This window comes from Pseudophryne corroboree, chromosome 1 (genome assembly GCF_028390025.1).
Source record: "Pseudophryne corroboree isolate aPseCor3 chromosome 1, aPseCor3.hap2, whole genome shotgun sequence".
NCBI classification, from domain to species: Eukaryota; Metazoa; Chordata; class Amphibia; order Anura; family Myobatrachidae; genus Pseudophryne; species Pseudophryne corroboree.
In genome coordinates, this window is record NC_086444.1 from 776138359 (window position 1) to 776153134 (window position 14776).

Sequence of the window (14776 nt, forward strand, 5' to 3'; positions counted from 1 at the left end):
CATTCAATAACTTGTGCTCTGGGGTAAGTAGAAAGCCTTCTATGACTTAATCAAAATACAATTTGTGAAGATCACAAGGAAAATCTCAGGCAAAGTGATGCAAAAAATATACCCAGTGCTTTTAAGTTCCTCAACATTTCCTACAGATAGGCATTTATATGCAATTACTGCCGTGTTCTCAAATTATGCTTAATGATAAGGGATGTAATTAAATAAAATGTCATATTACTGCTGTTACTAATTTAACTATATGCAGCAGGGACGTGCGGTGACCAGTCCTAGAGAAAGGAGGCATCTCTGATTAACTTCTGGCTCTGGTTGATGCTCTTATTTGACATCTATGAACCTCTGAACCCCAATATAGGAAAGCAGACAAGAGTGGCTCTCCCATGGGCTACAAACACACGTTCTTACTATTGCCAGTCCCGACATAAGAGCAGTGTAAAATAATATTTAGATCATTTAACTGAATTAAGTTGCTCTGGTCTCTCCTATAACGTTTTAGGTAATCCGCTGATGTTTTCACCTTCGCAAGTGAATGAGCCTCATTCTGCAGTTCAGTACAGTACTATTTCATATTATCGTAGAGTCTCATTTTGCTGTTCAACACAATATATTTAATGATCAGAGTTTTAATGGGCCCTGTAAAGAGAAGTGTATATGATTTATTGATTTTAGTGTAAAGGGTCTTTCCATGATTATACCTACTGTAAATCAGAGGAAAACAAAGCACACAATGAGCTTTTTTGCAAAACATTTTCCTCAAATGGACAAAACCATGTGCACTGCAGGGGGGGCAGATGTAACATGTGGCGAGAGAGTTAGATTTGGGTGGGTTATTTTGTTTCAGTGAAGGGTAAATACTGGCTGCTTTATTTTTACACTGCAATTTAGATTTCAGTTTGAACACAACCCACCTATAACTAACTCTCTCTGCACATGTTATATCTGCCCCCCCCTTCCACAGTGCACATGGTTTTGCCCATTAGAGAAAAATGTTGTTTTGCAATCATCCTTGAATTAGGCCCAATATACGAACAAGGTTCACAAGATGTGCACAGACTTCATCAGTTTTATGTTACAGAAAACTCATGTGACCATACTGCATTTCCCAGCAGTACAGTAAGTGTTCTTTCCCTCTGCATCACTGATCTAGCAATGTGCTCCGCAAGCTGTGATAACAGCCTTCTGCACCACATGAATGAAAGCACTTGAATGACATTTGCTACACTCCGTGAGCGAGAGAAAAGGTCCTATATTATATAAAAATATGCAGAAAACCAAGAAAAGTTAGGTCAATGTTTTATTCTCACTTTAAAAGCTCAAAAAACTGGTGTTAGTGTAAAAGCTGTAAAAAGAAAATCATCTAAAAGGGCATCAGGCTGGGACAGAAAATCCAGAAGCTTTTAACATGGATGTTGCTAATGTATTTTATTCACGGTCAATGCCCCTAGATGTTTCTCTGTGCTAAATATGATTTGTTGTACAGACACCACCTGGTACCAGACAGTACGAATCTCATCAACGCCATTAATTGTCACTTAGTGTATCTCCAAGGGTTTCCATTCTAATAGTATTTATTATTACTGTATCTGCTATGGCTAGACTGCAAAGGTAGATGTAACCACAGCACACATTCATTTTACCAGTGCTTTCATATGCTGTGCCTTGTTTCACCATTTTCTCTCATTAAGGAATGCAGATTGCTCCCACATCGTGTGCATGTAAAACATTTTCCTATTTGCCTGTATTTAAAGTTGTTAGTGGACTGCCCCTATCCATATGATGAGATTGATACTTATCAGGGCAAACTTCTACTAGCCATATCCTTGGTGCAAAAGACAGACGTGACATCATTACATCATGCTTAGGGGGCGGGGCCACCTCCACTGGCTCTGGTAAGTAGAGCACTGCCCACAGTGTCCTAAGGATGCAGCGTGTGGCTCCTCAGTAGCACTTTCTCTCTCTCAAAGGTTTCATCTTTTTATAGCTGCAGGTGTGATCGCAAAGCAGCCTCTCAAACTCAACTGATCCCCACAGTCTGACATACAATTGTAATAAATTTAGTTCTATTGATGTAATGCCCATCTTTTGACTGGACTGGATGACCATGTTTTACAATGCCAGTAATGGCCCAGCTAGTTTCTATCTTAAACCTAGGAAATGATATAACTACAAGCTCTAAAATGATAACACGTAATATTGTACAGGGAGCGGGTGAGTGCCTAGATATGCAATTTATCTCTTCCCCACAGTGCTACAGGCTTCTAGATTGTGGCAACTAGGCACATAAGCTACATATTTCTATGATTATGGGTTACATCAGAAATAGTATGTTTATAAAATTTAAAAAAGATTAAATATCAAGCTGCCTTTGTTCCCTCTGTATAGCTTATCACTTAGTTTTGGACAGTCTCCTGCAGACAAGCATTCCTTTGAAGCCCAGGTGTTGAAAGTAATCTATGTGCAGGCTTAGAGTGGCCCACGGGGGTACAGGGGAAACCTCTAAGGATCAGGTTCTAGATTGTGCACTTGAATTATACATTATACATATGTTACCTTACACTGGACTATTGTGTATTTTCTACAGTGCATTGCTGTTATTAATCTGGTACATTATCATGCATGCAGCAGCTGAATTTACTGTAATATTTATGAAGGGGCCCAGACGTTGCACTCTTTAATCAAACCAATAAGGTGGAAGGCCACACCCCCTCTGCGGACTGGCCACACCCCTAAACATGGGCCCCTACCACTGCACTCCCCTGGTGGGCCCTACACGCCCCACTCCGACACCGTCTATATGTAACCTACAGGCACAGCTGGCACCAGGAAAAAATATCTGTGAAGGTATAAAGAATCTTTACAGGTTATATTAATTCTCTTATACCTGGTGTTAAAATCTGCATAATTTAATTATTCCTCTATTTCTGGTAACATGTATAGGAGAATAACAAGTCACATGTTAAAAGAATACATTTCAAAAGTTTTCCCACTTCCTGTTTTTAATGTGGGTAATTGAGTGTACTTGTCATACAGTATCTCTACATTTTTCATATGGGAATAGTTAAATGATGCAACTCAGAGGAGAAACTTATTTTCCTACTTTGAGCAAAAATTCCTTGTATGTTGTAAATGTCAGCTTTCAATTCTCCCCCAAAAACCATACCACTCACAATTGAGAGAAAAGGAAATGAGGCTTCTATCAAAATCTAGTGATGTTTCTCGTGTTTGTACTGTATGTATTCCCTGCCAATGACGTGCGGTGAGGTAAATAGCTCAAGTGGCACTGGCTAGAACCAGAGCAAGATTTATATGCAATATATGAGCCCAATGATACATCTGGACAACATTATACACAGGTACAGCAGTATATACTGCTGGAAATTTGGCAAGGTTTGATCAGAGATGTGCAGAAAAGATAGGCAGGGGGGGGGGGGGGGGGCTGCTTCACCTGCCATAGACTTTTTACTCCAGTGTTTTGACTATAAAAATTAATAGAATACTACAAAGAAAAAAATATATTCTTTGTATTATTCACATACTTTATATAGTCATAACTCTGGAGAATACGTTAGTATCACAGGAAATGCTCTGTCTCACCTGACCGCACGTCACTGCTCCCTTCAGGAATTTCCTACAGTCCACATAAAAAGTGTTTACATGCCATGTCTGAGCCAGATGAAAAGTTCCTTACGAAGACAGTGAGGAATGTTTATTAAATGCATATTCATCCAACTACTTTAGTGAAATAAGTAAACATTTGTATAGAGATACCCCTTAAACCTTATTTAAAAATAAAACAGATTCTGTAAACTAGCAGAAAAAATGGGGTGCTAACGGTGCACAGTGGCCTAAGCTTTTAAAGCTTGGAGAAACTTCAAACAGACCAGAGTGTCAGGAAGTTTGGCCAAGACACCTCCATCACAGAGAGGAAGTATGGAAGTACACTGATGTAACACACTGGAGTAACTAACAGGGGCTTCACATATAAAAATATAAATTTAGCTTATCAATATAATACACACATATACAGTACAATTCAACTTCTCCCCAGTGTGGAAATCTAAATGTAAGCAAGAGTGATTTATATATATATATATATATATATATATATATATATATATATATATATATATATATAGATAGATAGATAGATCTGATCAAAATAATGTTATCCCAATCCTACTTCTGCCACTAGTTGCCTGCTATTGTGTATTTTTTTTTCCCATTGCTCGCTTCCACCCCACCATGTGTTTTTCCTCCACTGATTGCACACCTTTCCATTGTGCCCTACATGCAGGGTACATCATACTACTACACAAGCATCAGTCTTCCCATATATGAACTTGGCTCTTGTATGGCTCACCTCCCACAGTGTAACCTTCAAAGTGCACCCAACATGGCTGCCCCATATGGAACACTTGTGGATGGGATGAAAAAAATACATAGGCCTGATGGTTTTGATGGAACCCTACTCTGAACTGTAGGACTCTGAAATCACCCCCATTTTGTGTCATCTCTTCTAGTGGTGGACTATTCCACCCTGGGTAATCTTACGCTGATCGCCCAAGATGGCTGCCGCACCTGGTACCTTGTGAGGGTGGAATACACAACCCTTGGAAGTTATTACCCAAAATGCCTACACCAATCCTGCATTATGCTTTCTGTGTGCTTAAGGTTTTCTTTTAGGTCTGTGTGGCTTATCTATTGTTGTATTACTCAAATCCTCTGTATCATGTGCATTATTTTTGATATCTGTAAAGCGCCTTGCATTATTTTTGATATCTGTAAAGCGCCTTGAGTCCTGTTGGAGAAAGAGCGCTATATAAATAAAATTATTATTAATTATTATTATTATTATATATATATATATATATATATATATACACATACACACACAGATAGATAGATAGATAGATAGATAGATAGATAGATAGATAGATAGATAGATCATAATTTATTTATAAGGTGCACATGGGATCCGCAGCGCCCAGTTGCAGAGTAAACAAATAAGCAAAACATGAAGACAGTGACTTACAGTTTAATACAATATAGGACAAGTAGAGGGTATATATACATAGCTGCATCAGTAAACAGCACTAATCAGGGCTGCAGAAACCAAAGGATTTGGTACCATCAAAGAGAGTATTCAAAAGAAGATAGGTTAATTAAAAGACGTAAAAGCACGGGAGGGAAGAAGACCCTGCTCGTGAGAGCTTACAATAGATAGATAGATAGATAGATAGATAGATAGATAGATAGAATATATTTATATATCAGAGATTGATACAAGATGAGTATTCTAGAGCATAGACATTACAAACATACCTTTTCACTCCATGCCCAAAGACCAACTCCAAGAAAGGCTATCCCCAGGAACTGAAAGAGATACAAAATTACAAGTATAAGTTATCATTCTGAAAATCTGTGATGTTTGTAATGTGTCACTCCTACTTCACGCAGATAGACAAGTTTGTAGTGTAACACTAGTGACTACTGTAATTTTACAGGTCAACTTTATGTTTTAATCTTCCTTAATGATATGCCACCTATGTAATGTCAGGGACCAGCTTAGCCAGACACTAGCAGCAATATGGCCAGTCTGACATGGAGCTGTTGAATTCTGAAAGCAAATATTGGAGAAAGATGCAGACATGTACACTGCAGGAATAACCCCAGCGATATGATACATTTCAACTACACAAAACATGAAACCAACTGCAAGGCTGGTGACTGGTGCTATAGTTAACACTTTACAACTTTTTTCAATTGCCAGCTAAAACAGCACCGTGTCCGAGCGATATAATGAGACACAGTACTAGTAATTTCAACCACAATCATACTGTATGTGAGCTGTTGGATGAATCATCTATACTTATACGGGACAGACAACAAAAAGAAATTATATCACGCCACAAAGAGAACAGGGACATGTTCGGTTTATAAAGTGTACATTAAATTACTATATAGAAAAAAAAATGTACATTAAGATCTCATATAAATGATTCAATGCCCCTGTCAGTAAGTCATGTCTGCCCAGTGAGCACCGCCACTATTAAACCAACATCAATTATAATTAAATTACTTTTTCAGACAACAGTTTTCAGTTAATTATAAATTACATTAAAATACAACTACAAGTACTGTGTGTACAGTGGAATTATAAGCCAATCTGATGTACATTTTCAGATCATCCTAAGTAAAGGGCTAACGATGCTCCTCACCTCTATGGAGGGAATTCAAGTGTCTTGCACGCCGGCGGCCACTAGATGGCACCTGATGGAGCAATAACATTACTGTTATGTTGTTCTGTCATTTTGATGGGCTGGTTACTAGTTAAAGAATAATGATCTAATCCAGCAATATTTTTGCAAGGACACACCAGCAGCTTGGGGAATCAACTCTGGAATCCATTTATTTCAACAACAATGAGGTATTTCTTGGCCTTCTGTTAAATTTGCTAACAGACTGGATCCTTGCTTCAAATGTCATTATTGCATAATTTAAAATTTCACACTATTGTAGTGTTCATTTTGTGCAAATGACTGCAACACAGCAATTGTTCTAAAACTGTTTCCCAGATGTGCAGGCCTGTACTGTAAGACATTAACAGGAATTTCACTCAGCCAAGACAGATGGGAGTGTGTTCTATTTCTATACAATAACACTGTTAACTACAATATGTAATCTAGATAAGAATAGTATATATGTATATTACATTGCAACATAATAGCCTACTTTTATCACAACATTTCCAGGAAATGCAGAGGCAAGGCACACAAAAAAGGGGGTGACATCCAAATCATACAAAGGTGCTAAACAGCCCTGCCCACTCTGTGTTCACTAATATAGTTCAGGAGTAAAAGTACATTTCGCATGGACACGGCTCATCCCATATGGAATTGCAGGCAGGGGAGTATCTTTCCGGGAGAATTACCAGGAGCTCTTAAGGTGGGTACATGCAGCTTCTTTTTAGATCGAGCAGCATGTGCAGCCAACAGCGACCCCCGGGGGCACCCATAGGGCATCGCTCGTACCATACACACTGGACGATATTGTAAATTATATCTCTCAGGAGGGTAAACATGAGTGAAATTGTTTATAAAATCGCCTAATGTGTATGCACCTTTACTCTAGTCAGGGATAGGTAGCACCGGGTATGGGACTTGACACCAATTTGGTCGACACCCATTAGGTCAACACCCACTGGTCGACAGTGGCTAGGTCTACACTAGAAAAAGGTCGACATGGCCATTATGTCGACATGAAAAATGACGACATGGGCTTTTTGTGTCGTTTTCTCCGTCAAGTGACCAGGAATCCCAATTAGTGTGCCGTGTCCCCTTGCATGGTGAGCGAAAGGTTACCGTTCCCAATCGTAGTTCACGTGAATCATAAAGTATGAAAAAGTCCAATTTAAAAATAAAATAAAATCATGTCGACCTTTCTTCATGTCGACCTAATTACCGTGTCAACCAATGAGTGTCGACCTAATTGGTGTCAACCCAGAGTGTGGATACTGTGGCACCGCTGCCATCAACAAAGGAGCATTAGCATCTTACTGTAGGGCTAACAAGATATACACTGCAATAAAAAGCGGCAATAGGCTGAATTGTCAGAATGAGGCCAGCACAATACACAGTGTGCTTGAAAATGTTCAAAAGTGAGAGTTATGATTAAGTAGTATCCTGGAAACAAAAGCACCATTGACTATGCTGCTGCTATCTTCTATTTAGTGATTAGTGCTGGGAACAGGCCACGTTAGACAGAGCTTCTATATCTTACAGCTATGGCTCCGGGAGATTGCCTTTGATCTCCGGTCTTCTTGCTTCACTACAGCTGTCATGTATAGATGGAGGAAAGCAGCAATGCTTTATTCTTTTCTGTCACACAGAGAGATCAGACTCAGCCTTGTGCCTTTTATATCCCTGTAAGTATTCCTATTCTTCCCCTCCTGGGAGAGGACAGCCCAGGATTCTATAGCAGAAAGTTCACATTTATATCTGTGTCATACAGTAGATTGGGTGGTGTCACACAGGCACTTTCATTTAACATTTACAGTGGCTAATCCCAGGGGATCGGTATGCATTACCGGCAGACGAGAAGCCGGCTGTCCATATCCCAACAGCGGCATCCCACCCACCAGAATCCCGGGAGCAAGGCAAGCGCAGAGAGTCCCCTTGCGGCTCGCTGCGCTTGCCACAGGATCTATTCCCACTCTATGGGTGTCGTGGACGTCCATAGAGAGGGAAAAGTCCTGGTGCACCGGCATTCCGACTGGCAGCATTGTCTGCTGGTGGGATTTCGGTGTCGGAATCCTGAACGCCAGGATCCAGACGGCCAGCAAATTGACTGCATCCTAATTTAAGGACTGGCAACCCTTCATGAGCCAGTATTAGGATTGAGTTCAGGGCGTGGGCCTCCTGGGTTGGCGTGGCTGGGGTACTTTGAGGCATCATAGTTTTACTAATGCAACACTTTTTAACACCCTAATTATTACTTCTCACTTATTGTAACACTTTTAGCACATAGCTGCTAAATCTTATTACAGGTTATTCCGAAATACGGACTTTTTTGAGTGAGAGTGAGATAGTGAAACCTTTGTTTTCTGATGGCTCAATGTACACAAACTTTGTTTAATACACAAAGTTATTAAAAATATTGTATTAAATGACCTTCAGGCTGTGTGTATAAGGTGTATATGAAACATAAATGAATTGTGTGAATGTACACACACTTTGTTTAATGCACAAAGTTATAAAACATATTGGCTAAAATGACCTTCAGGCTGTGTGTATAAGGTGTATATGAAACATAAATGCATTCTGTGCTTAGATTTAGGTCCCATCACCATGATATCTCATTATGATATGCAATTATTCCAAAATACGGAAAAATCCCATATCCAAAATACCTCTGGTCCCAAGCATTTTGGATAAGGGAGACTCAACCTGTAATGTAACACCTAACATTTTGGCGGGGATTCAATTTTTTTGCGTGAAAAAAATGGGCTTTTGTCAGGCAATTTAATTCTAGCTATTTTACTTCACTCAGAAAATTATTTTTTTTTAGCAAATAAACACACAAATCTGGGATAAGTTCCCAAATCCATCCAGGTCAGTTATCGGGGCTTTTTTCACCTGCCTCTGTGAAAAAGAATCCATGATACTGACGGCTTTTAGGGCTAATTGAATTCAATTAGACGCACTAATTTACCGTGGCTAATTGAATTCCCCTCCTTCCTCCCTGCCTCCCCTGCTTCTTCTCACAGTGTGATGCCTTGGGGTGGTTGGGTTTGCTGGTCTCGGGTGTCCTGTGCTCTGGACTTGAACCTAAGGAATGTTAGGAGCATACTTGAGGAGATCACCTGGCCGTGGTAGGTTTCAATTCAAATCCACATTAAATTTCGGAGTTTATTATAATTGTTCTGTTTACCAGTGTTCTTAAGCTGGGCATACCTTATATTGCTACAAAAAAATATTGTGCAGTTTCAGAGTAGCTCGAGACTTACTCCTAGCTTGCGATCACTTCAGACTGTTTAGTTCCTGTTTTGACGTCATAAACACGCCCTGCGTTTGGACAGCCACTCCCCCGTTTCCCCAGGCCTGCCTGCGTTTGTACCGGACACGCCTGCGCTTTTCAGCACACTCCCAGAAAACGGTCAGTTACCGCCCAGAAATGCAACATTCCTGTCAATCACTCCCCGATCAGCAGTGCGACTGAAAAGCGTCGCTAGACCTTATGTGAAACTGCATCGGCTTTTGTGAAAGTACTTTGCGCGTGCGCACTGCGCGCCATACGCATGCGCAGAAGTGCCGATTTTTAGCCTGATCGCTGCGTTGCGAACAATGGCAGCTAGCGATCAACTCGGAATGACCCCCGATGTGTCTTTAAACAAGAGTATCTCCAGCATTGTGAGGGGTACTTCATTGATCAAAACTTCATTGGGGCAATTCTGCAAAGTAGTACCTCTGCATAAATGGTGGTCAAGGTAGTGTTAAAGGACTCTTTAAAAAGGACTGTTTTACTGGCACAGTATTTAAGATGTAAGCGTTCAAACAACTGCTTACACAAGCATGAAATATGGGCTGCAATTGGCAAATAAGGGCTGAATCAATAGAAATTGATGATCAATAATCAAATGATTTTATATAATTGATTAATGGCATCTTAATGCAACTTACTATCACTATAGATAAACAAAAATTACTAATCACGATTTTAAATGGATTTAGTATATATACCCCTAAATGTGAATTTAATTCAATTAGGTTCAAAACTTATTGTGCGAGGAAAAGGGCTTGGCATTCCACACCAAATCAACACAGTTTTCAAAAACATTTCTACCTTCACAATCTCTAATTTCAATTAAATTTGGAATAATTGCTGTCATTTTTAAATTGCATTTGCAGCTTACCTAATTGAGCTAAAGTTGGCCAAGGTTTCATTTAAACCTCTTTTTATGGGCTTTCATATGATATACAAAACAGCAGTATGTTTCAATAAAAATGGAAAAATTAAAAACAATTAAAAAAAAATGTATTTTCTCAAAAAGCCAACTCTTTCAAATTTGTAAAAAAATTATAATATATCTAAAATATTGTTCATACTGTTGTTAATAAATCCCCAGTTTTATTTAGAGATCATGATGGGATCATCTGCTACAAGAGGTTTCACTTTGGACTGTTTGTTAAAATAATGAAAATGAGTACTATTTAGGCCTGTTCATTACATCTAACGTGTATGCACTTATCATTGTGCATATTATGTACAATGACACAGTATGTGAATACTAAAATATTTTAAAAGGTTTTGAGATAATTATATGTCTTTCACATTGTCACGACTGGCTGGCCAATTCTCTAGATATGTAAATCTGAAAATTGCCACGAGTTGACTTATGGGGTACTTCAGACACGGTAATTGCTACCACCACAGGGATTCAGGTATATAACGCTTCCCACAGTTGTCCTTTCAGTTCCGCTCACAGTATACACTTTAAAAAAAAACAGTAGCCTGGGCCTCGCAAGGCTGTAGGTCTAAGAACAAGAATAACTTCAGAGCTTACAGTTACAAAGAGAGAGTTGCAAAATATATAGGATTTTAAAAGTACAAACAGATTTCAGACAATTTCAGAGACAAAATAAAAAAAAGATAAATACAATCCCAGAGTCCTCATTACATAAGTTAAGAACTCCGGTCTCTCCTTAGGTACTGCACCCATTATGCTATTCTCAGCTCCGTTTTTATCCCACCCCCACCCCTGGCAGTTGGTACAAAAAAGTAGCCCCCTCCATTGTGGATATTAACCCTTTCAATGCCAGAAGGGGTTGTTTGTGCCTAGGTTATCTGAAGGTCTTTTGTGTTTCCATAACCCAGGGGTTTTCCCAGTTAAACAAGCAGGGGCTACAGAGAATTCACCATACTTTGTCAGAAGTGAACATGATATATGACCAGCCCAGCCCTAGCCAGAAATCTCTGATCAGCACTTCCCTCTCGTCTTCAGAAGACCTTGTCCTGTCTCTTGAATGGGGATATATGTGAGGAGGAACGTGTAATTTACACATAGCCCCCTGCTTTGAAGAGTACATATACATTTCCTTAGATCAAATGGCTCGTGGCTTGTGACCCTTGCTAGTTAAATACAAGCTTGCAACTTAACTAGGATGAAAGAACATTTTTCATACAGTATATACACTGATACAACATACAATTTGGATAATACCATATTTTCGGTTCAGATCCATGATGGATCTTGACCTACATATTTTAGGAAAGCTAATACATAATATACAGATTATTACCATTGGGTGAAGCTGCTGTGGATGGATGGTGCTACTTGATGGTTTGGGACTGGCAGAAGGCTTTATTTGTTTATTGAATGGGAAAACACCTGTAATTAGCATATTGTGGAGTAACAATACATAAACATGGGCAGGAGTATGGAACGGAGTGAGAAAGCCACAGTAAAGTCAACTTTTCAATATGGTATGAGATCCCACCCAAACAAGTCCTACAGTATATAGGTAGGCAAAGTTGCAGGTTGGTAGGAAAGGTAATACATTACATTTCCACAAGCACCGCAGCAGAATGGCAGGTTATTTACTCATACTGTAGCTGAAAATTTCAATTTTGAAATTTAGAGGTATTTAGAGATTTATTACTTTTTGGAGTTTTAGAAATCTTTGGGCAACCTATGCATCAAGCTATCAAACTTTATTTAAATGTCTATATAATAATGGTCTATAGCCAGTCCCGAGGTCAACATGCAGTGGGAATATCACTAATAGCTCCCACTGCGGGGGACTGAGTTAAGGGGATTGGGACAGTGAGGTTAGGGTAAGTGTAGGAGAGAGAGACGGGGAGAAGAGACATATCCTGACCCAGCATAGGCCAGATTCAATACACTAGTTATTAAAAAATATATACTATATTAACAATTGGAAAAGAAAGTCTTGTAAAGTACAGTACATGGTTAGTGTATGTGTAGTCACATGAAGTGCTGTATGGAAAGTGACAATGTAATGGTTAGCTGCATTAAATCTATTACTTTCATATAGGAGTGGCGTAGTTAATTATCGCCTAATGTTGTTAAACATTAATATTCGTAATAGATTATGCTGGTAGAAACAAAGAACATTCATAGCAGATATCGTAAATGAAAGTTATACTGTAGTGCTTAAATACTCTACTTCAGAGTCACTCCAATGTAAATAGCATAATTATCAGTTTTATAGTTCTGAAGAAGATGACAAAGAAAGGTTCACAAGTTGTTTTTTTAAGCATTTAGCAAAAACTGATTGAGTGGTCAAGTTCTATTAACCCATCTGTCATTGTTATGGATTGTACTTTTGTTACAGTAAATGTTAACCAAGTTAGCTGTTACCCCCCTATAAACCTATGACACCTTTTTTTTCTATTTTGTACCCAATAAGTTTAAAAAGAAAAATATGAAACAATAATATTAAGGGCAAGGTGATGAACCAGATATGATCCATTATCAGGGAATAAGTCCGCCCTTAAAGATACGAGTATTTTTGTCTACACAGTGTTTCTAGAAGTTCTAGAACAATGCAGCTAGTGTTGGCAGACAGCCATCAAGAGTCATTTGTCCAGCTGCAGCCTAGCATCAAAAAGCAGCTATTGCCAGAGCATTTGTAAGAAGGCGTCCAAAGACTGTAAGGACCCTGCAAATAATAGATAAGGCTTGTGAAGCATGAAGGACAAAGAATAAGCCTATTGATGCAATTTTCAAAGACAATAAACAGAAAACTCAGTTTTTGACTAGATAAGAAGACATATTGTAAAGTATAGTAACATCATTGTCTTTGATATTTTAGAATACCAGATTGTAGAAATAATCTTTAATATACTGTAGTATAACATTAGACCTATGGCTACCCAACTGCTGTTGAACTGCAAATTTCCATATGACCATCGGTCACTTTGTGAGTAATGTATTATGTGTATTGTAACTTACCTGCTGCTGAAATTTCACAGCCTGACTAATACTGTAATTGAACATTTAAACACTTTCTGCTGCAAGCAATGCTAGTAAGAGGTATAATGAAAACAGAATACATACAAAGTGGTCCTCACGCTTGTTGAAAATGTGCTTACTTTCAACATCAGAAATACTTTACAAGATACACTTTCTCCAGCAGGTAGGTCATATGTGGTAATGGTTAAAATTATTGACAATTACCATATGAAATAAGAATTTATTTTTGTACGCCAATATGTTTAATTAACATATGGCAGACATTAAAATTCTGCATTTAACTCTACTGCTAATCATTTATTTACTTCCCTCTCTCTTTACTTGTATTGTTATACCATGTACTGTATATAAATCAACTGACACTGTACGCAAGGTTTGCATAGATGATCTTGTACACTGGGGGCTATTCAATTGTTCATCCTAACATGATAGTTAATGGACGCCCATTGTTGCTATTTAATTGTTTTAGGCACCCTTTAAATATTGTGCTTGTCATGCCCAAGTAGACTGGGTTTAGTTATACAAAAGATAAAACCCCAATGACGCAAAGGCAACTTTAGAGTCTGACAACACTAATGTATAATACAATACAATTTATTAAAATGAAACAATAGAAACTATTTTATCTCCGGAGATACTTAGACATATTGCAGAATGTATAAAAAATGTAATGCTTCTCTTGTAACCATTTAAGTGCTACTTTATAAAAATATAACAGCTAAAATGTGTCAGTACAAAACACACAATGTTGCCACCATTATCCTCATATATCTGTGTAAGAAATATTAGATATATAATGTCCACACAATGATGGTATTTTACTTGCATAGTAAATATCAAAGGATCAGTACACATGCGGGGGTTAAGCGAAGAGACCGGATAGGCTGCACGGCACTGTTGGTGAGTAAAGGGGCCTATAGGACTGAGAAAGCCGGGGGATCCGTTTATTATGGAGACAGCAGCAAATAAGTAGGGGAGAGATCGGGACCGTCCACTGTAGATATGTGGCGGCCCGGCTGACTCAGAATCTCCTCATTGACAGCAGGTAGGTAAATATTGGTACAGTGATCTGCTTGCAGCCGCTGATGCACTCCTTGTGGTTTTCCACATCAGATGCTAGTGAGCATGGGAAATATGTGATCCCGGACTTGGTGCTGGTTATAAATAGCTGGAAATAACTGGCACAGTGCGTGTGGCAAAATTATGGTAACCAAATGGTGGCAAACAAACAAGAAATCCTGTCTCGTCAAACCGTTTCTCCACACTGAAGGG

The 14776-nt window shown here is 38.8% G+C and overlaps 1 protein-coding gene across 3 annotated transcripts in view; it reads right to left on the reverse strand.

Annotated features, from left to right (window-relative positions):
* TSPAN5 (tetraspanin 5) overlaps positions 1-14776 on the reverse strand; it is a 211563-nt gene that overhangs the window by 101020 nt on the left and 95767 nt on the right. For all 3 annotated transcript variants that reach the window (XM_063917710.1, XM_063917692.1, XM_063917699.1), the window contains exon 2: positions 5332-5382. In XM_063917710.1, the coding sequence (XP_063773780.1) occupies positions 5332-5382 (51 nt within the window). The remainder of the gene's footprint in view (positions 1-5331; positions 5383-14776) is intronic.